Source organism: Tursiops truncatus, chromosome 2 (genome assembly GCF_011762595.2).
Source record: "Tursiops truncatus isolate mTurTru1 chromosome 2, mTurTru1.mat.Y, whole genome shotgun sequence".
In the NCBI taxonomy this organism is placed as follows: Eukaryota; Metazoa; Chordata; class Mammalia; order Artiodactyla; family Delphinidae; genus Tursiops; species Tursiops truncatus.
This window is the reverse complement of record NC_047035.1, coordinates 159777170-159801287: the sequence shown is the minus strand read 5'-3', so window position 1 is coordinate 159801287 and position 24118 is coordinate 159777170. Positions and strand designations below refer to the sequence as shown.

Below are 24118 nucleotides of genomic sequence, written 5' to 3'. Positions count from 1 at the left end.
ACAGAAAATCGTAGCAGTCATGATGATAAGGAGTTCAGAAGTTTACGTAGAGTAGATTCAATAATGTGCTCGCCGATTAGCCGAACCACACACATCTGATGTCCGAGCTCTGGGTGCTAAGGGAACAGAGAACAAAACCAAACTGGTGTCACTGCCTGGACCTCTCCAACCACCCAAACTTTCTAATAAATACATGAAAATAAATCAAAGGGATGATTTGTTATTTGGATGACCGAATAACATTATTTGGTATTTCTTCTTACAACTCATAGGAACTTAGGTAACTTAAATATATATAAAATTAAAAGTTGACCCAAGAAAAATTATGTTTAAGACTCCAGATATAATGTCTTTTTAGATATAGGACATGAATCACATCAGAAATTTTGAAAATGATCTGAGGGTAATGATTGAATCTGCTTTAAATACATCGCGAGGAGTAGCTTCAAGATGGCAGCGGAGTAAGATGTGGAGATCACCTTCCTCCCCACAGATACACCAGAAATACATCTACACGTGGAACAACTCCTACAGAACACCTACTGAACGCTGGCAGAAGACCTCAGACCTCCCAAAGGGCAAGAAACTCCCCACGTACCTGGGTAGGGAAAAGAAAAAAGAAAAAACAGAGACAAAAGAATAGGGACGGGACCTGCACCAGTGGGAGGGAGCTGTGAAGGAGGAAATGTTTCCACACACTAGGAGCCCCTTCGCGGGCGGAGACTGCGGGTGGCGGAGGGGAGAAGCTTCGGAGCCGCGGAGGAGAGCGCAGCAACAGGGGTGCGGAGGGAAAAGCCGAGAGATTCCCTCACAGAGGATCAGGGCCGACCGGCACTCACCAGTCCGAGAGGCTTGTCTGCTCCCCCGCCGGGGCGGGCGGGGCTGCGAGCTGAGGCTCGGGGTTCAGTCGGAGCGCAGGGAGAGGACTGGGGTTGGCGGCGTGAACACAGCCTGCAGGGGGTTAGTGCACCACGGCTAGCCGGGAGGGATTCCGGGTAAAAGTCTGGAGCTGCCGAGGAGGCAAGAGACATTTTCTTGCTTCTTTGTTTTCTGGTGCGCGAGGAGAGGGGATTAAGAGCGCTGCTTAAAGGAGCTCCAGAGACGGGCGCGAGCGACGGCTAACAGCGTGGACCCCAAAGACGGGCAGGAGACGCTAAGGCTGCTGCTGCCGCCACCAAGAAGCCTGTGTGCCAGCACAGGTCACTCTCCACACCCCACTTCCGGGGAGCCTGTGCAGCCCGCCACTGCCAGGGTCCCGGGATCCAGGGACAACTTTCCCGGGAGAACGCACGGCGCGCCAACGACACGCCGGCCTCTGCCGCCGCAGGCCCGCCCCGCGCTCCGTGCCCCTCCCTCCCCCTGGCCTGAGTGAGCCACAGACCCTGAATCAGCGGCTCCTTTAAGCCCGTCCTGTCTGAGCGAAGAACAGACGCCCTCCGGCGACCTACACGCAGAGGCGGGGCCAAATTCAAAGCTGAGCCCCGGGAGCTGTGCGAACAAAGAAGAGAAAGGGAAATCTCTCCCAGCAGCCTCAGGAGTAGCAGATTAAATCTCCACAGTCAACTTGATGCACCCTGCATCTGTCGAATACCTGAATAGACAACGAATCAAACGAATCATTCCAAATTGAGGAGGGGGACTTTGGGAGCAAAGATATATATATATATTTTTCCCTTTTCCTCTTTTTGTGAGTGTGTACTTGTATGCTTCTGTGTGTGATTTTGTCTGTATAGCTTTACGTTTACCATTTGTCCTAGAGTTCTGTCTGTCCGTTTTGGAGGTTTTTTTTACTATTTAAAAATTTTTCTTAATAATTATTATTTATTTTAGTAACTTTATTTCATTTTACTTTATTTTATTTTATTTTATCTTCTTTCTTTCTTTCTTTCTAATTTTTCTCCCTTTTATTCTGTGCCATGTGGAGGATAGGCTCTTGGTGCTCCAGCCAGGCATCAGGGCTGTGCCTCTGAGGTGGGAGAGCCAAGTTCAGGACACTAGTCCACAAAGACCTCCCAGCTCCATGTAATATCAAACGGTGAAAATCTCTCAGAGATCTCCATCTAAACGCCAAGACCCAGCTCCACTCAACGACCAGCAAGCTACGGTGCTGGACACTCTATGCCAAACAACTACCAAAACAGGAACACAAACCCATCCATTAGCAGAGAGGCTGCCTAAAATCATAATAAGGCCACAAACACCCCAAAACACACCACCAGACGTGGACCTGCCCACCAGAAAGACAAGATCCAGCCTCATCCACCAGAACACAGGCACTACTCCCCTCCACCAGGAAGCCTACACAACCCACTGAACCAATCTTAGCCACTGTGGACAGACACAAAAAACAATGGGAACTACGAACCTGCAGCCTGCGAAAAGGAGACCCCAAACACAGTAAGTTAAGCAAAATGCAAAGACAGAGAAACACACAGGAGATGAAGGAGCAAGGCAAAAACCCACCAGACCTAACAAATGAAGAGGAAATAGGCAGTCTACCTGAAAAAGAATTCAGAATAATGATAGTAAAGATGATCCAAAATCTTGTAAATAGAATAGAGAAAATACAAGAAACGTTTAACAAGGACCTAGAAGAACTAAAGAGCAAACAAACAGTGATGAACAACACAATAAATGAAATTAAAAATTCTCTAGAAGGGATCAATAGCAGAATAACTGAGGCAGAAGAACGGATAAGTGACCTGGAAGATAAAATAGTGGAAATAACTACTGCAGAGCAGAATAAAGAAAAAAGAATGAAAAGAATTGAGGACAGTCTCAGAGACCTCTGGGACAACACTAAATGCACCAACATTCGAATTTTAGGGGTCCCAGAAGAAGAAGAGAAAAAGAAAGGGACTGAGAAAATATTTGAAGAGATTATAGTTGAAAACTTCCCTAATATGGGCAAGGAAATAGTTAATCAAGTCCAGGAAGCACAGAGTCCCATACAGGATAAATCCAAGGAGAAACATGCCAAGACACATATTAATCAAACTATCAAAAATTAAATACAAAGAAAACATATTAAAAGCAGCAAGGGAAAAACAACAAATAACATACAAGGGAATCCCCATAAGGTTAACAGCTGATCCTTCAGCAGAAACTCTGCAAGCCAGAAGGGAGAGGCAGGACATATTTAAAGTGATGAAGGAGAAAAACCTGCAACCAAGATTACTCTACCCAGCAAGGATCTCATTCAGATTTGATGGAGAAATTAAAACCTTTACAGACAAGCAAAAGCTAAAAGAATTCAGCACCACCAAACCAGCTTTACAATAAATGCTAAAGGAACTTCTCTAGGCAGGAAACACAAGAGAAGGAAAACACCTACAATAACAAACCCAAAACAATTAAGAAAATGGTAATAGGAGCATACATATCGATAATTACCTTAAATGTAAATGGATTAAATGCTCCAACCAAAAGACATAGACTGGCTGAATGGATACAAAAACAAGACCCATATATATGCTGTCTACAAGAGATCCACTTCAGACCTAGGGACACATACAGACTGAAAGTGAGGGGATTGAAAAAGATATTCCATGCAAATGGAAATCAAAAGAAAGCTGGAGTAGCAATTCTCATATCAGAAAAAATAGACTTTAAAATAAAGACTATTACAAGAGACAAAGAAGGACACTAAATAATGATCAAGGGATTGATTCAAGAAGAAGATATAACAATTGTAAATATTTATGCACCCAACATCGGAGCAACTCAATACATAAGGCAAATACTAACAGCCATAAAAGGGGAAATTGACAGTAACACAATCATAGTAGGGGACTCTAACACCCCACTTTCACCAATGGACAGATCATCCAAAATGAAAATAAATAAGGAAACACAAGCTTTAAATGATACATTAAACAAGGTGGACTTAACTGATATTTATAGGACGTTCCATCCAAAAACAACAGAATACATATTCTTCTCAAGTGCTCATGGAACATTCTCCAGGATAGATCATATCCTGGGTCACAAATCAAGCCTTGGTAAATATAAGAAAATTGAAATCGTATGAAGTATCTTTTCCGACCACAACACTATGAGACTAGATATCAATTATAGGAAAAAATCTGTAAAAAATACAAACACAAAGAGGCTAAACAATACACTACTTAATAACCAAGAGATCACTGAAGAAATCAAAGAGGAAATCAAAAAATACCCAGAAACAAATGACAATGAAAACACGACCACCCAAAACCTATGAGATGTAGCAAAAGCAGTTCTAAGAGGGAAGTTTATAGCAATAAAATCCTACCTTTAGAAACAAGAAACATCTCAAATAAACAACCTAAACTTACACCTAAAGCAATTAGAGAAACAAATTAGAAGAACAAAAAAACCCCAAAGTTAGCAGAAGGAATAAAATCATGAAGATCAGATCAGAAATAAATGAAAAGGAAGTTAAGGAAATGGTAGCAAAGATCAGTAAAACTAAAAGCTGGTTCTTTGAGAAGATAAACAAAATTGATAAACCATTAGCCAGACTTATCAAGAAAAAAATGGAGAAGACTCAAATCAATAGATTTAGAAATGGAAAAGGAGAAGTAACAACTGACACTGCAGAAATACAAAGGATCATGACAGATTACTACAAAAGCTCTATGCCAATAAAATGGACAACCTGGAAGTAATGGAAAAATTCTTAGAAATGCACAACCTTCCAAGACTGAACCAGGAAGAAATAGAAAATATAAACAGACCAGTCACAAGCACTGAAATTGAAACTGTGATTAAAAATCTTCCAACAAACAATAGCCCAGGACCAGATGACTTCACAGGAGAATTCTATCAAACATTTAGAGAAGAGCTAACACCTATCCTTCTCAAACTCTTCCAAAATATAGCAGAGGGAGAAACACTCCCAAACTCATTCTATGAGGCCACCATCACCTTGATACCAAAACCAGACAAAGATGTCACAAAGAAAGAAAACTACAGGCCAATATCACTGATGAACATAGATGCAAAAATCCTCAACAAAATACTAGCAAACAGAATCCAATAGCACATTAAAAGGATCGTACACCATGACCAAGTGGGGTTTATCCCAGGAATGCAAAGATTCTTCAATATATGCAAATCAATCAATGTGATACACCATATTAACAGATTGAAGGAGAAAAATCATGATCTCATTAGATGCAGAGAAAGCTTTTGACAAAATTCAACACACATTTATGATTAAAACCCTCTAGAAAATAGGCATAGAGGGAACTTTCCTCAACATAATAAAGGCCATATATGAAAAACCCACAGCCAACATCGTCCTCAATGGTGAAAAACTGAAACCATTTCCACTAAGATGAGGAACAGGACAAGGTTGTCCACTCTCACCACTATTATTCAACATAGTTTTGGTAGTTTTAGCCAAAGCAATCAGAGAAGAAAAAGAAATAAAAGGAATCCAAATTGGAAAAGAAGAAGTAAAGCTGTCACTGTTTGCAGATGACATGATACTATACATAGAGGATCCTAAAGATGCTACCAGAAAACTACTAGAGCTAATCAATGAATTTGGTAAAGTAGCAGGATACAAAATTAATGCACAGAAATCTCTGGCATTCCTATACACTAATGATGAAAAATCTGAAAGTGAAATTAAGAAAACACTCGCATCTACCATTGCAACAGAAAGAATAAAATACCTAGGAATAAACCTACCTAAGGAGACAAAAGACCTGTATGCAGAAAATTATAAGACACTGATAAAAGAAATTAAAGATGATACAAATGGATGGAATGATATACCATGTTCTTGGATTGGAAGAATCAACATTGTGAAAATGACTATACTACCCAAAACAATCTACAGATTCAATGCAATCCCTGTTAAATGACCAATGGCACTTTTCACAGAACTAGAACAAAAAATTTCACAATTTGTATGGAAACACAAAAGATCCCGAATAGCCAAAGCAATCTTGAGAAAGAAAAACAGAGCTGGAGGAATCAGGCTCCCTGTCTTCAGACTATACTACAAAGTTACACTAATCAAGACAGTGTGGTACTGGCACAAAAACAGAAATATAGATCAATGGAACAGGATAGAAAGCTCAGAAATAAACCCACACACATATGGTTACCTTATCTTTGATAAAGGAGGCAAGAATATACAATGGAGAAAAGACAGCCTCTTCAATAAGTGGTGCTGGGAAATTGGACAGGTACATGTAAAAGTATGAAATTAGAACATTCCCTAACACCATACACAAAAATAAGCTCAAAATGGATTAAAGACCTAAATGTAAGGTCAGACACTATAAAACTCTTCGAGGAAAATATAGGCAGAACACTCTATGACATACATCACAGCAAGATCCTTTTTGACCCACCTCCTAGAGAAATGGAAATAAAAACAAAAATAAACAAATGGGACCTAATGAAACTTAAAAGCTTTTGCACAGCAAAGGAAACCATAAACAAGACGAAAAGACAACCCTCAGAATGGGAGAAAATATTTGCAAATGAAGCAACTGACAAAGGATTAATCTCCAAAATTTACAAGCAGCTCGTGCAGCTCAATATCAAAAAAACAAACAAGCCAATCCAAAAATGGGCAGAAGAACTAAATCGACATTTCTCCAAAGAAGATATACAGATTGCCAATAAACACATGAAAGAATGCTCAACATCATTAATCATTAGCGAAATGCAAATCGAAACTACAATGAGATATCATCCCACACCGGTCAGAATGGCCATAATCAAAAAATCTACAAACAATAAATGCTGGAGAGGGTGTGGAGAAAAGGGAACCAACCCTCTTGCACTGTTGGTGGGAATGTAAATTGATACAGCCTCTATGGAGAACAGTATGGAGGTTCCTTAAAAAGCTAAAAATAGAACTACCATACGACCCAGCAATCCCACTACTGGGCATATACCCTGAGAAAACCATAATTCAAAAAGAGTCATGTACCAAAATGTTCACTGCAGCTGTATTTACAATAGCCAGGACATGGAAGCAACCTAAGTGTCCATCAACAGATGAATGGATAAAGATGTGGCTCATATGTACAATGGAATATTACTCAGCCATAAAAAGAAACAAAATTGAGTTATTTGTAGCAAGGTGGATGGACCTAGAGTCTGTCATACAGAGTGAAGTAAGTCAGAAAGAGAAAAACAAATACCGTATGCTAACACATATACATGGAATCTAAAAAAACTAACAAAAAAAAAGGTCATGAAGAACCTAGGGGCAAGACGGGAATAAAGACACAGACCTACTAGAGAATGGAGTTGAGGATATGGGGAGGGGGAAGGGTAAGCTGGGACAAAGTGAGAGAGTGGCATGGACATATATACACTACCAAACGTAAAATAGATAGCTAGTGGGAAGCAGCTGCATAGCACAGGGAGATCAGCTCAGTGCTTTGTGACCACCTAGAGGGGTGGGATTGGGAGAGTGGGAGGGAGGGAGATGCAAGAAGGAAGAGATATGGGAACATATGTATATGTATAACTGATTCACTTTGTTATAAATCAGAAACTAACACACCATTGTAAAGCAATTATACTCCAATAAAGATGTTAAAAAATATATATCGCATATTCAAAGTCAAGAAGCATTTTAATCAACATTGAAAATCTTCAGAAATTGGACAAAAGTAGAGCAGTGACAGCCTAAGAAGCCATGGAATGGTTTCCAGACAGGATTACATCAAGATCGTTAGTTTTGCCAGCATCACGTCTCTGCAAGATGATGATGGGGCCGTGAAGAAGGGTGCTAAGTTAACTCATGTCAAAAGTGATGGTCGGGGGAGATGCCCAAATCACTGAAAGGAGCATTACAAAGACTAGAACCTGCTCTCCATCCCGAGAAGTCATCTCAATCAAGCTGCCGAAGGGTGAGACTCAATTGTACCATCCCCAGACAGCAGGTCCATTTCAATCCAACATTCTGCCAGAGCAAGTGACTTTCCAAGTCTATTAATAGGGCAGTGATAAAATTTGTATTGGCTATGAATGTTTCACGTTTATGGAACTCCTACATCATAATAGGTACCATTCTAGTTAGACGCGGAGATGAGAGACAATCTTTCTATAAAGAAAAGCCTTCTCTTGGGAGTCACCGTTGGACAACGAAACTCTACTGTCTGATAGTTTCTCACTTATTTGTAATAAGGACCCTAAGGAACAAGAGTAGAAATTATTGAAGAAAGATTAAATTGGGTTCACCCTACTTTTACCATTCAGGATTTTAAAGCCATTGGAAAGTAGTAAACTGTGTGAGATGAATGAGGCAACTTCTTTTGAACAGGAAGATTTGGCTTTTCACAAATTGGTCCTCCCCCTTGACTCCTGACCACACTGTGATGAGTAACAGAGTATTCGCTTTGGTCTATAGCACTTTAAGTTTTCCACCAAGCAACATACTTTGTGAACACTCTCTTCCTCTCAGAAAAGTCCACATGTAGGGCTCTCACCATCAATGAGGCAGGATGGCTGCAACGTGCTTCTGGGCTAAGTGAGTGGGATTTCCAATTTCCTAATTTTACTTTGTTTTCCAGGCTGCATTGTGCTCAGGCTCTTCTGTATTGTGCTCTGAGAAACCTGCAGTGATGTGTTCTCTGTCTTGGAGTGTCTCAAAACCACCAGGCAAATTCTGGAAACACTAGCTTAGTGTACCTGCAGGCGGGGTCGGTGCTTCTCAGACCTGAATGGATGGGCGTATGGGTCATCTGGGGAATCTTGTTAAAGTGACTCAGCAGGTCTGGGGTGTGGCCTGATACTCTGCATTTCTAACAGGCCTCCAGGTGGTGCTGTTGCTCCTGGTTCTTGAGTAGCCAGTCCCTCTGTGGGCACCTGTCGAGATCATGCAGTACTATGGCATGGTAGGAGGAATGGAGGGGGAGATGAGACCAGATATGTGCTGGACTCATTCCTCAACCTGCCTAAACTTTGGAGTCCTCATTTATAAAGTGGAATAATGAGAAAGCTAAGCTCCCAGAGCTGCTGTGAAAATAGAATGCTCTCAGTATTAAGAAGTATAGTGTTATCACCATACAAGATTCCCATAGAGTTTACTCCTTCTCTCCTAAAATGATAGAATTGGTCAATGGGAACTTTACTGCTACTAAGAAGTGGCATACGTGTGATAACGTGATGCTCTTATCTGTATCATCTTGCAATGTTTCTTTGGAATATTAAAAAAAGAAATGCCAGAGATCATCCTGGTCTCACTTGCTTCTTGGTGCTAAGTTGTACTCAGTTTGAAGCTCCCTTCCCTCTGGCTTCTCAACCCCTGAGCTGAAAAGCTGCTTAAGACCCCTTCGTGGATAGAGTTTAGGGAAATAGAGCTAATTCTTGGCAGAACTGCTTTTCAATGCAACAGAACAGCTCTATCACTGGGAAGCAGAAACATTACAGAATGCTACAAAATCCATCTGATTTGCAAAAAGATAAAGTGCAATCCAGCCCAAGTGGTGATTAATATGTTAGGAGGGAAGACAGGAGATGGAACAATAAATGATTTTCATGTTTGAAGTTAAATGTTTCAATCCTCGTGACCTATTTAATTCTTGACTTTGGGAAGAATTCTACAGTGATTTAGCTCATTAAACCCAGGAAGAAAAGCCTAGCTTAGCAGCTAACTAGGGATAAGAAATGCGTGAAAAGCATGTATGTTTAAGGTTTCTCAAACAATGAAATAGAAAACATTAATCTATATGGCCCTTAGCGTTCTTCAGAAAGTATCTCCGGATTAATTCTGATAGACTCCTTGTAAGTCATCATGTTTTCTGGAAACACCCATGAGCATAAATAGAATTTAAGTTCAGTAAAGTGATTACCCAACTCTGGATCTTTTCTCTAAGCAGAGAGACCTAAAACTCCACTGAATAGGGAAAATGTCCTCTTCTTAGTTAAATCTTGGAAGATGCCAAAGGTGTCAGTGTCCAGAGAGAAGTAGGAATATTGATTCACTGGGAAGAGCTGTGCAGAGCAGTCCACCCCTGTGCTTCAGAATTTAGTTTTCCTATAATCAGAGAAAGGTGAAGAAAGAACCGTTAGCACATGGTGGGGATAAGGGGAGGCCAGTTGTGTTGCAACAAGCTTTTTTGTTTGTTTGTTTGTTTGCGGTACGCGGGCCTCTCACTGTCGTGGCCTCTCCCGTTGCGGAGCACAGGCTCCGGACGCGCAGGCTCAGCGGCCATGGCTCACGGGCCCAGCTGCTCCGCGGCATGTGGGATCTTCCCGGACCGGGGCACGAACCCGTGTCCCCTGCATCGGCAGGTGGACTCTCAACCACTGCGCCACCACGGAAGCCCACAACAAGCTTTCTTAAGGGTTTACTCTACTCTACCCTACCCTCTTGTCTTTGTTTATTATTATTACCACTACTATTATTTTAATCCCAGATGGAAAAGAAATTTTCCTAAGAATTACCAAGTAGCTCAACTTTGCCCTTTCTCAAAATTTAGCATAGCTGCATGCCTAAACACTGTCAGATTTATTATCTATTTACTACAAGAACAAAACTTACCAACAGATATTTGGGAATTTCATTTAAAAAAAAAACTTTACTAAATGGAATATAGAAACATTTGACACAAGATTTGGAGTTGAAAATTTTCCATTTATAATGCCAAATTCTTTATGCCTTATCTTGACAAGTATCCAGTTTGGGTTGATATTCTTTCAGGAAATGTCTTCTTAATCTTCTCTCCTTATTAGGATATTATTTTTAAAAGAGAACTTTAAAAAATCTTGAAAGTTATTTGATGCTGGAATAATACCAATTTCTTTAACAATAACAAAGCTAATATAATAAAAGCCATCAGGTTTGGGATATTTTAGGAAAATGTTTAATTCAACTGTTTCTTTGGAATGTAGTAGTCATAGTTTGGAATTTAAGTTACAGTTCAGTTCTGTGTGGTTTTTTATGCAACTCAGTATCTGAGAATACAAATGTCATTTAAAGTTAAGGCTTCGCTGTTCATTTTGAATCAACAATTTACAAGTGTCATATTGTCATAGAAAATAAAAATTTCTGTAAAAAAAATTTGCACAAAATTTTATGATGGTACAAAACATGAAGCAATAATATACCAGTAAAATGAAAACATTTTACTACAGAAAGTTTTATAGATCTCAATAAAGAAAAAAATATGTTATTTTACACCTTTTAAAATTACGAAACAATCTAAAACAATATAAACTGAACATTTTGTAACACTGCCTTTACAAATTAATAACTTTATAAACATATAATTTTTAAATATATTTATCAGTGCAAGATACTTTCAAATTTAAAGTTGCAGTATCATTTTTCCTTGGCTGAAGACAACTGTAAGTCTGTTGCCTTAAAGGTAAATCAAGTCTTAGTGCTTTCATCCTGGTACGATTATAATGGCTGAATGGATGCCTCTGGGGATAAGAATCTATTCTTCTTTCATAGTGATCAATACTTTCCTGGAAACGAAAGGCATTCTCAATTCAATTAGACCAGGATGAATGGACTTTCCCCTCCATGATGCAATGTGACTCCCACAAATGTATTCGAGTGAGACCTACAGCAGTGCCGGAAGGGAGGAAGTTCTTACCTACAACACGGCATGGCACAAATACACGGAAAACAACCAAAGCTTCTTTGGGTTAATTCAATGCTGCCTGATAGGATATTTACTTCTCTGTGCCATTGGAGGCTTAGGTCTTAACAGCCCCAAGGCAGGCTTTTTGTTTGTGAGGCACTGGAAGTTTCTAGAAGCATTCATTCAAGTCTCTGTTATTTCAGGGTTGCTGCAGACTGAATTTTTAAAAACATTTGTTTTGACTTTACTCATTTTCTTCCCCTCTGTCATCTTAAAATACTTCATCCCCAGGCACCATGATTTATTGTCGCTTTCTTAAATTAACTGTTCTTTCTTCCACTTCCCTTATCTGACTCAATACCAAAACAAGAAGGCTCTCACGGGTCATTTTTGTGTATTTGGATGTAAAAATCTCCTGTTTTTGGATATGGGGAGAACTCTATTCCTTTGGGTCTCACTTGAAAGCCAATTAGTATTATTTCTTCTCTCAACTTATCGCTATTTTTATTAAATGCAAACATTTCTATTGAAGATCATTTCGATTGGAATAGACAGACAAATGGCTTAGGAAAAGAGATACTGTCACTTTAACCAGTTAACAAGGAAACCAAAGTTAGACTTTGGAGGGCAAAGTTAGGAATTTCCCTTATTTATTTACTTTCTAACATAAAGTCTAGTAAAAGTGTTCGCCATTACCAGCAGGTTAAAGCTGCAAGTTTCTTTTCTGGATAATGGCAAATGCTTAAATCCTAAGAGAGGAAAAAGACAGAGAGATAGGAGAGAAAGAGTTTACATTTGAAAATACATTCCATATGAAAGAACAGTAAGAGAGAATATTGCAGCTTTATACAAAAGGGTCAAGAGACATGAAATTGAACTACGGAAAAAGCAGAACAATTAAGCCACGTTGCCAAATCTTCAGAGCCCTTGCCTACCCGGAGGCTGACATCTCACACTAAAATATACTTTCTTCTTAGTCAGTGGGCCACCAGGGTTTGATTCAAGAGGAGGGCTTTCACCAGCGAGAAACAGGGCGGGTTAATGTAACACAATGAGAACCAGTACAAACAAAAAGGCACTTGAGAGGACGTAGACCAGCCAGTGCCAAGGATTCTTCGTTGTGGTTGTCGGCATCACACCCAGTTGCCAGCAGTGTCTGGTGATCGCACAGTTTTCTGTATGGAGTTCACAGCACAAGGTTGAGTACAACACTGGAAAACATCGAGGAAATCTGACGGTATTGCTTCGTAAACAGAGCTGACACGCTAGACTGGTACTGAGGCTACGGTACTTTAACAGAAAGCATCCTACTCCTTCTTTGCCTATGCACAACGCGGGCGATGATACACAAGGCCAGCTTCAGGAGTCCACTGAAATGTGGTTACGCGAATATATTCTGGGCACTGGGCTGCAGGTAGCATGTCCGTCGAAAGGGCCCCACTGAATACACCTGGTACCAGCATCTTGGATTTTGCAGTTTCCGAAGAGGATCCAGAAGAGGGAGAGAGAGAAGGGAAAGGGGAGTCCAAATGAATTATTAAGTCAATCATACTTGGTCTCAACACCAGCATTTGATTATTCAAAAGAAACCAACAGAAGGAAGCTGACTGTACAGCATTTCGATTGTTAACACAGCTAAGTCGTTCATGTCTGTCGGCCGAACTCATCGAAGCTCCTGAGAAAACCTGGCTTGGCATCATTAACGCACTTCCCAGCCTGAACAGTGAAAGATCAGCCGGTCCCCAGCTCAAGCTCTGTCCTCCGCTCCACTCTCCTGCTCACCTGGTCACCTCTGTCTGCCTTCATGCCTCCGAGTAAGTACTCTGTGGATTCAGTTTGTCTTTTTTCAACTTCACGCCATCCACAAGTTCGAAGTTATAGTTCTCCAGGGCAGATAAGTTTCTTTCCGACATCCCGTTGTGCCAGCAGGCACAGTACAGCACGACCCCGCAGACGGCGCCCAGGAGGACGCCCAGGGCGCTCATGGCGATGATGGTGATGAGGATAGGGTCCAGGGTCTTCAACACGTTGCCCGGCTTCCTGGAGATGTTCTCATCACCGTCTCCCGTGCCTTGGTATCCTGGGGTGCTCCCTGGGGAGAAAAACGAAATTGGCTCCATGAGCCGCCAACGTACCAGATGACAGCAGACAGAGAAATGGAGAAGAAGGAAAGAGAAAGGAGTGAAGCACACATCCGGACTGGGCTGTCCTCCCCAGGAGCCTGCGGGGGATTTCTGCAGCGGGGGTTTGGCTCCCCCATCGCCAAGAAACACCAACGTTTAGGTTTGACTCATCGCTGGGAATTGAAGGTGGGAGGGAAGGGTATTGGGTGTTGGTGCTGTGATTCTGACAGGAAGCTTAGCGCATGGAAACCACTGACTCTGGGTAAACGATGAGGGTTCGGTTCTAATCTAATTCCGATTTCATGCAGCCCGCCATCTGTGAGATTGTAATCTGTATTTATCGTCCTTGGCCAGATAAGAGGTCTGTAAACTTTGCAAAATACTTCGTCACACACTTGTCTAGAGGGGGATTTAACCATTCCCGGCACCTTTGCCTGATCCCAAAACCCGGCACGAGGAACCCGCCCAAGCTGTCCTTCTGTGTGGTAGTGCTACCACATATCAGAGCTTCACGTTTCCTCCTTGAGTCAATGGTGGTTCCACTCAGGAAGGAGAGGGCTTTCAGAAAGAAGGAGGGCATGCCCGCTGCTGACATTTCAGGTGGCTTATGGCTCCAGTCTAGAAGCTGGGTCAGTGCTGTGCTGAACAGAACACATTGAATAATCAGCATCTGTGCTGCCCTGGTGGTTTCGCTGCAGACGGTCACACAGCTCTGCACTCAGGCACTGGGGAAATGTTTTCTTTAGAGTGGAACACGACACATTACTAACATGGGAGCTTTGAGTCTCATTACCTGGGACTAGAAATGAGACTAAAATGTAATGTGCAACAGGCCTGGTGTTTACTTAATGGTGTTCTGATCAACAAGGATTCCAATCAAAGAAAACTAAAAATATGAGACGCAAGTCCCTAAATAGGGGGAAACAAGCCATGGGGACATATTAATATTCTCTCCCTTGATGCAACATTGTTTTGAAACAACCTCTAATAAAGTTTACAACCCAGCGTGGACTACATAACTAAGCTAAACGAGTCACGTGTTAATATGACCAACCGCAGACATGGGGCCATCTTTATTTGTCTCCATCAAGTCCAAGTCTGGCTATAGTAGGTCCACATTTCTAATGGCAACAGGTGCTGCTGTTGATGGGTAGGGCACAGAACTGCCGGCAGCAGCTGTGAGTGACGCTGGGGCAAGTGTCCAACACCACCACTGCTGGCAGGAGGCGCAGAGACTTCTGGGAATAAAATAATATCAGGCAAGGCCTAACTCCGACCACATGTCTTGCGTTGGATCACAAAGCAGTGTTCAACGAAAACATGCATTTTTGAGTTAATCAGTCTGAAGTCCGAGGCTACCATGTAATTTGCTGTGTTACTTAAGGCCAAGCCACTGCTCTGAGCTTCAATCTCCTCATCTGTAAAATAGGGATAAATACACTCAGAGAGCGGCTGTGAGGATTAAATAAGATAACTTATGTAAAGCGATTGGAACATACTAGCTACTCAATAAACCCCCATCAGCATCGTCAGCATCATTGTCATCAATACTGTGATCATTATCGCAAAACGAGGGTTTCAGGAGAGGAGGCTGGGAACAGATGGCCCAAACAAAACAGATTATCACAGAAATTGGGCTCCCGGTCTCTAAAGATTATAGCTGGATATAAACCAGGAACAAGAATTTGGGCTGGTTTCAAATTATTATATGAAAATTATTGCAGGTCTTTGGGTAAGAAACAATCTTCACTAGTTTCCTGTGCCCATAGTTACAAAATGAGAGTGTTTCACATCATTGCCCTCTGGGTCCCCTCTTGCAGCTCAGGCAGGGAATGGCCAGGGTAGCACACGTCCCCAGGGCTCACCCCCCTACACAGGCTGCGCCTCTTACGGCCTGAGGCTCCCAAGTCTGCAGAGCAGGTAGGAGAGGGCACTCTGACGACAGTCCAGGCACAGTACCACGGACGCGGGTGTTTATTTCATGTGAGCTGCTTTGATACACCAGTGCACCAAAGTTCCAGAAAGCTTCTTCATAAATATACTGAAAGCCACAGTAAAATATTTTAAAAATCGGTCAGCAAGACAAATTTACCTGTTTCGTCGATTTTACTTTCTGGGTTCTTTTTATCCAGGTCTGCTGGTTCTGACAAGTCAAACAAAATTGAAAGAGATATTTGAACTGCCAACCAAATACAGTACACATAAACCTTTACACACACACACATGCACGCACACACGCGCACACACACACACGCACACACACACACACCCCACTAATGGCTCTGCTGGGTTTCCTTTGGAGTTTTTAGTACAATCTGACCCCACCAAGTAACTGGAGAGCTATAGAGAGGCAGTGTTAAATGACTAGGGAATTGGTGTCAGGTCTAAATCCAGGAAGCACTGCTGGAGCAGAGTGTGTTGTCTTAGGAGAAGAGCAGGGAGGAGGGAAATGGGTTTGGCATTTGGAGTGTGGGGAAATCTGGTGAAAATAGAAAACAGAAGTGGAGTTGCACATATGGCTACCATCCTGTGCTTTTGTAGATAACTGCTTCGTAAGTGTTAGTCAGTTTCTCATATGGTATGTCAGCTCATTAAGGCCAGAGATTGTGTCCTGTGTCTTACCAAAAAAAGAAAGCATCTGGAGGGAGTGGAGTTCTGGTATCCCTTATGGTTCTGAGTAGAACACAGGGACCTGGTTCACTTCTATGTCCCCAGCATTTAGAACAGTGTTCAGAACATACGCGGTGACTCAATAAATATTTATTAATGCATGAATAATTAACAAAGAGCTGATAATCTCCCAGCATCCATGGCTAAATATTCAAGGAAATATATTTGTCGAATAATTGTAGAATTATCTTAGACGCCTTTTCATTGTTACAGCAACACCAAGTTTTAATGGTGCTTTAGCTGTGACTTTAGCTGTGAGTATAATGCCCAGCAGTAAGCACAGCTAAGCAGATGAGTCACATGAACACAGAAAGGCTCACGGACTTGTCTTAGCTTCTATATATTCACTGTAGCACTGGGATGCTGCTTTGCACATAGAAGGTCGTCAGTGAAAACCTGTTGAACCAGATTGAATGTATTTCTTGGTTTCAGCTGGCAGAGCTTGCTCTCCCATTCCAAAAACATCACCATCAACCTTCTCATCTTGGAACAGGAAAGCAAGCAGTACGTGCCCTGGGTAACTGCATGAAACATACATTTTAACAACTGTGTAGATCTGGATGTGGGGAATTTGTGAAGTAGTGCAACTTAAATATTAAGCCTTATCTTCTGTGAAGATCTGCAAAGTACTGTGGCAGGAAGCAGTCTTTGGGTAAGACTGTCCTCTTTTTCCCCCAATTTCTTCAATCAACCCTATCAAATTATTGCCACTTTAGGGATTACGTATATCCAATACATTATATAATAAAAGCTTTGTAAATTGCCGAAATGACCAAAAACCCATTATAGCCAACAGGCCTCCTTTGTCTTAAATTTGCCCAATAGGATTATTCCATTTTGTTATAATTAACATCCTATTATATAATGATATATAACAAAAGTTTAAGTGTAGCAAATGGAGCTTAAGACTAATTACTGTGCTATTACATTGCCATTAGTGGTGCTATTTATAATTATATATCAAGAACTGGGAGAATGAATTGGTTTCCTACGTCAGACTCTTACTCATATACACCAGACCGATGAAATCCATAAACTCTGAAATACTAGGCAAAGTCTCTAAATTTCCTTTATTCTTTTGAGTCAACTCAACTGTTTTTAGAGTCAGAAACATCTACTTATTTGTAATAAAGCGAAGAATGATGGTGTCTATGATTCATTCACATTGTAATCTTCATTAAATCCACTGCGATAAAAAATTTCAAAGGCCTGCTGCTTGTGGACACACTCAGATATTTGGAATTATCCAGCTGTCTGAGTTTTCCGCTTCTCATCACAATGTTTAGGCATGGCGTACACAGCCTGGAAACTGTGAGTTTCTTCTTTGCTATGATCTTTGGATTGCATATTATTTGTGTAGTTTTGTGGGTACCAACCAGACATTCTAAGGGAACCAGGTTAGATAATGGGGTAGCTAAAGGTAGACTGACCTGGCCTTATGCCCTGTTGCACCAGACCATGCGTTCTATAGGATGTGCTTATAGCCCACATTAAAATTCGAGGTCCAAATGAGCACGACAAAGACCATTCAGTGGAAAGACACGTGCCCTGAGCAAGCACTGCTTTGGTTTCTACAGCAACCCATACTCACTTGTGCAGTCCTCTTGAGGGATGTGGTTATTGATACTAATGTCATCCACTGCAATCCCGCCAAGGTTGCCTTTTCCGATTTCACCCTCAAAAATCACCTAAGAAAATGAGATCGTTTTCACAGTATTTAAATGTTGGGTCCCAGATAACAGTGCTTACAAATGCTTGTTCAGCTCAAGTCACGGAACGTAAATGAAATTCGTGAGGTTTCGAATGATCCCACGATTTGCTCTTCAATCCATATTAACTGCTTGGGGATGGCATAAAACTGCTCCTCACTGTATCTTTGTATGATACAGAATTTAAAACTGGAAAAAAGCAGCAAATTAAAGGAATGTTCATTGTGACAGCCCCAAATAATTATTGAGTAGCATTTTCCCTTCTTTCTCAGCAGTCGGTCCTACGTCTGTAATCTAGGGGACTGTGAAACATGCTACTGAGATTATCATCATTGCAGCAGTATCTCAGGTTCACGAAACACTTGAAATAAAATTTGGAATTTTTTCTGCATCTCATTTGCATAACTTTCAAATATTACCCCAGAGACCCCAAAACAGCTATCCGCCCCATCCTAGAGAAGGGCCCACCTGGTAAAGTTTCAGAGATTTGTGCAGCAGGACACGCCCCTCTTTCCAGTGGTCCCCTTGGTGTCCGATGGCCATCCAGACCAACTGGTCATATTCCTCTGGCTTCTGGTAGCGCAGTTTGACCCTCAGCGTGCCCACGTGTGAACCAGACATGTGATACCAGAAGGTCATGCAGTGGGCAGAGTTCTGGGAATAAACCACAGGGCTCACCAGGCGAGCCACTTTGCCTTTCTGGTTTTCATCAGCTTGGGAGTAGATGAAGTTGCCATCTCCTGCTGTGACAAAAAGCTGTGTTAAACGGAGTGGCCAAATGGATGAACCTTTGTCTCTTTTCTGTTAAGTTCTGCTACTCAAACCTTCTCTCCTGGGCTGAGCACCAGAACCCAATTGCGCAGGGGAAGGGAAAGTGGGCAATAGATGGAAACCTCATTGACACTGGAGGCTCTGCTCTCAGCTTCTGTGAAAGCACGTTTGTGACAGAGGCTGTAAACAGCGCTCGTCTGATACCACGTATCTGGAACGCACTGTCACACGGACACGGGCTATGACTTGTGTTGGTCTCTGCACCATTGCAAGCAGATCGGATGTACAGGAAGACCTATTTTCATGCAACTTTAGGATTGCTTCAGCAGCATGCACGTGAACACAGACACTAAATGGAAACATTTAGATGTATTCTTATCTATTTACCATTGGAACAGGTAGGCTTCTGGTTGATGGTGCTTTGGTCACTGTAACTGCTTGATAAGGAAGCTGCAGTTTGTCCAAATAATCTGGCAATCTTTTTTTTTTTCCGCCAAACTTCGATGCTTTTCCCCTAGTTCGTTTTAATGGCTTATAAATTCCTTAAATACACCTGAGAGCCTGAAACTCAGCTGTGAGCCCCGCTTCTGTTTGATGTAGGCTTCTGGTTCCAGGAGAGGTGAGGCTGCATTTCTGAGGCTTATTAGAACCTGCCATTTTGGCAACGGAGGTGCTTGCCGAGCTTGGAGGACTAACTCCTGGCTCTGCTGTCAATGACCCCCCGTGGGAGCACTGCCTTCTGCCACCACCTGGTCTAAACACACAACTCGTGTTTCACTGTTTGCTCTGCAAATAGCAATGCTACTATAACGCCGCACCTGCTGAAAATACGCATCTGATGCTGAGCCTCGGCGGGCAGCGGGATGTCCGGTGTGCTGCCCCCGAGGCTGGTGTGCTTGGGAGATACTCTTTCCCTGCGTGTACGTGGGCGCATCCTGAGTCAGCAGCGTCCAGGTGAAGTGGATGTGTCCTCAGTTGCTTTCCTCCCTCACCTGGCTGCTTGTCTGAGATGGCTCTCAAGCACGCTTAGTACAACCGGTGGGCGGGGAAAATGAAAGGAGGGCGGAAATAAAAACCACGGCCCCGGCAGTCACGTGGGATGCTCTGGACCACGCAGACTCAAGTCACCCCTGGGGTCTGTTTCCTCCCACTGATTTATCAAATGATGCTCGCCTGTCTGTGAGCTCACCTGTCTACGGTGCCCCTTCACTCAGCCCACCAAGACGGGCTGGTAAGACACGCCCCCATCTTGCTGCTGCCCCCCGTTCCCGATCTTATGGAGAAGAATGACGTTGAGGAGGCTTAGCTTAGATGGTCCCCGAGTCAGGCCGCTTCTCTGCCCCCTCCTGTGCTGTCTTCTGCCACTGTTGCTCCCCCGGCCATTGGACACCCTCATCCCACTGCGCTGGAGCCGTTTCCCACCCAGAACCAGACTGTGAGCACCTCCAGGGTTGGGTTCCCTCCCTTACACCTGGATCTCCAGTGCCCCTCACTGCATCTGCCACGTATGTGGGCGGCTCGATAGCATATGTGCAATGAAGCAGAGGAAGATGCGGGTTTCGGGAATCCTCTGAAAGGAGGAACGTACCTTCATTGTTAGAGGTCAAATGCAGAAAAGCATGTGGGATTCCTTTGATAAATCCAAAATTGGGCCGCAGGCTATTGTACCTAGTGTTCATTTTCTGAAATCTCCACGTTAGATTTGCAAAGTGCCGCACGTGATCTGTGGCAGGCTGTGTGCGTGTGTCCTGTGTGGGGGGCTCTTTGCATTCAGACTTTTTCATGTTAACAAGTTCCTGCCTTTCAGATGTCGGGCTCACCCATCTCTCTTGGCAAGTGATTGTGTGTCTAGTGCTGCGGGGGTTCCTCCTGGTTTGGGCAGACCTGGCACCACTGCCAAGTAAATGGGGCGTCTGGGAGGACAAAAGAGACCAATCCTTCTGAAGGAATCGCACTTCTCAGCCGCTAATCTAAGACAAGCCCGCCTTTTCTGACACTCCAACACATAAAGTGCTGATGTTTCTCCTTTCAGGGATTTTATCACAGCTCTGGGTCGGGAACTCTCTCTCCGTTTTCTCAATTAGCACTGTACTTCTGCAAGCCTTTTAGCTTTTCTCTCTGGCTAACATAGCTTTTAACCTCCTTTGAATGTCAGATCCTACTGAGCCATTTTGCTTCACTTTGCATCAATTTTTCCACCATTACTGCCTTCATTTCAGCTAATTGCATTTGGTTAATTTGATGCCATTTCTATGTACAGTGCCATTTACAGTCAAAGTATTTTAAGTTTTCTAAAACTGCTTGTCTTAAGATTCAATTGAAAGTGTCTCAGAATTGAAGGAGTCCAATTTTATCCAATTTCCTTGTCATTCTTATTAGGAAAGGAAGTAGCTGTGATGGAAAGAGGCCTATTCAACCTACTTAATGGTTGTATTCACAGGGGAAAAAGTGAACAACAAAGTGGGAAAGGCATGAAGTACCCTGTGCCTGTCCATCGGCCCACTGGCCCACTCACCCCAAGCACAGGCATGGGGAGACTCGGCTTAATGAGATTTCTCAGCATCAGCAAATGCCCCTCTGGGGTCTCTTTTGGGAAACATGACTTGAGGAAGCAGTCCTGTCGGTATCACTGATTAGGGCAGAAGTTTGTGGGTTGGGTGTTTGTGTGTGTGTGTGTGTGTGTCTGTGCCTGTGTGGGTGTGTGTGTGTGTGTGTGAGGGTATGCATGTGCATTTTTCTGCAGGACACTGATGGTTCTTTATTCCATATTTCAAGTTGGGTGATAAAATGACTAGGAGGAAAGTGGCTGACGGCTCCCTATGTACCCCAACCCTAATTAATCTTAGAAGGAAAGTAAGACAGGAGGTGAGGTGGGTTGACGTGTGGCGAGGTTTCTATCTGCTCGGAGGGAACGGGCTACATTTACAATCTTCCTCAAAAGAACAAGATTTCTACCCTTACCCCAATCCATTTCCACTTCATGGGTCAAGAGAGTAAGCGTTAAACTCACTTATGGTTTCTGCAGCTGCGAAATAACTGAGATGACACCATCTATGGTGGTGTTTGGACTTGCTTCCAACCCATCCAGAGTCAGGATGCTAGAGATAAAATAAGACTCGTAGGATTTGATGGTGGTTGAAGTTGGGTTATGTACAGAGAGGGTTCATTTTGCTATTTCTTTTCTACTTTTGAATACATTTGAAATTTCCCATGAAATATGTTCAGAAAAAGTAGAAAACAGGTATTAATTCACACACACTGGTTTGCCAAGTTTGCTATTTTTTCAGAGGGGTCAATGAGTTGCCACATTTAATCAGTATTCTCTACAAAGTGGCCTAAGGGAATCTCTACTAGGGAAGGACATGATGTTAATTCCAGAAAAGAAAAGCAAAAGTGAATGCTCTGTAGTATTTTCTAAACTCCCTAAACTCAGAGACCCAACAACCCTCCGCAGTAACACTTTCTCTAATTCAAAGAAATGAGGCCACAGTGAACCCTCCGTTACCTGTGTGATCCTGAATCGGTCCCGTCTTGCTGGTCAACACGCTCCATCTGAGCTGCACGTGATTGTCATGCTCCCAGTGACAGAACGTCTTATGAGAACCCCAGCCAAACTCACAGTTAAAACCATATGTTGGAAACTCTTCAGTGGGTGGAAAGGAAAAAAACAGAGACAAGCAGAGAAAGACACATTTAATCATTTAGGTCAGAGAGGTCCTTAATTCGTTCATGGAAAGCATGATTTACATAACTTCATGTCTGTTTGAAAATTCCAGGAAAGCCACAAAATCCAGGATTACCACGAAACTCAAAAGATGCATGGAGAAGTCCAAATGCTTACAACATCATATTTAGTAACATTTAAAAAAATTTTTTTTTAATCCAGCTCAAAAAGATTATGGACTGCCTGTCAAATTGCTACATAAAATTTCCAGGAAGGTTACTTTCCAAAGCATGTATATTACATGTATATTATGTTAGCATTCTCCCTATTTCCGCAACACTTAATATGAAAGATACTCTGCTCTTGAGGATGAGTCATATAAATTGATATCCACCAATGAAAAGAATCTTAATTAGAGATTGACCCATGAACCTCAAAAGTCTAGCAACGTGACTTGGCTGAATATCTCACTCTGGAGGTTATTTGTATTCTCACCACACCAGCTCATGCTTCAGGTTTTTACCAGCAGATCTCTGAAGCACTGCATAAGATTATTTTTTACTTCTGTGCTTTATATCAGGTCAGGTAATTTTAACTGGAAGCCTCTGCTGTTTTAGTGAATTTTCAGATTTGCCTATAAATTGTTTGCCCCCCTTAAAACCTCAATGTAAAGTCACGTAAAGACAAAGCATACTGGAATAGGTACCCACTTGTATATTTTGTAACGTTCAAAATGCTTCCTTTGGAATCTAAAAGGAAAGTATGAAGGGATTCTCAGGAATGATGCGTGTGTTCTACAAGGTGCTCTTTGGCTATGGGGTTTTTTAAACCTCCACAGCCTTATTTTTTTACTCAATCCTTTTTTTTGGGAAATTGGTTAACTTTTTAAGAATGGGGAAAATGAAGTCTTTGATGCTTGGAATTTTGGGGGGGGGGGTAAACTTGAGCTAACAATAAAAAATAATCCTAAAGATAAAATTCTCTTGGCTTCTGCCAGTCCACTCATCCCCCGAATACACAATAAAATTAAGCACACAATAGGGGCTGGTTTCTCTAATGAGGGTTATTGCTTCTCACTGAGTTCAGGTGTCCACAAGATGGCAGCATTGAGACGAGGAGGAAGGTGCCTAGGGCAGCTAGCCAACTGATCTAAAAAATAAAGCCTCAAAACAACTTCTCTGTACAATAAGGGAAGTATGGTATTATATGCTGTGTTAGGGTCAGGCCGAGAGCCTATCTCATTTGGATCTTTTCTTTAACTTGGTCTAAGCATTTAACACAAATATCTTGCTTTCTTCTCCGAGACTGGGCTCCCTTGCCCCTCCCCCACTTCAACAATGGCAGGAGGGACTGTAATGGAACGGTTTATTGAATAGATAAGAATGAGTTACTTTGCATTTTCAGTTTCCAAGGAACTCTTTTCAAATGCTAATGTGAAATTTGGAAGGAAGGCACCACACGCATTGTCAAAACTGAGCAGGATGGATTCTCCCATCCGATGACAGTGTGACCTGCCAAAGGATTCACAGGGACAGCTGGGAAAGTAAACCTAGTAAGTCACGTGATGTGTATAACGTGAGCGCTTTCAGTTCGGGCAAAGGGCTGTATTTCACAGCGGTAGTGTCATTG

At 42.3% G+C, this 24118-nt stretch overlaps 1 protein-coding gene across 6 annotated transcripts in view; it reads right to left on the bottom strand.

Moving 5' to 3' along the window:
- Positions 1-10810: 10810 nt before the first annotated feature.
- The window catches only part of NRP1 (neuropilin 1), a 138927-nt gene continuing 125619 nt past the window's right edge, over positions 10811-24118 (bottom strand). For 3 of the 6 annotated variants that reach the window (XM_073801607.1, XM_033852409.2, XM_033852405.2), the window contains 5 exons: positions 22331-22468; positions 18523-18797; positions 17937-18033; positions 15768-15818; positions 10811-13644 (listed from right to left, as the gene is read on the bottom strand). In XM_073801607.1, the coding sequence (XP_073657708.1) occupies positions 13355-13644; positions 15768-15818; positions 17937-18033; positions 18523-18797; positions 22331-22468 (851 nt within the window). In that variant the 3' untranslated portion in view covers positions 10811-13354. The remainder of the gene's footprint in view (positions 13645-15767; positions 15819-17936; positions 18034-18522; positions 18798-22330; positions 22469-24118) is intronic. The other 3 variants (XM_033852410.2, XM_033852408.2, XM_033852406.2) reach the window with 2 other exon arrangements.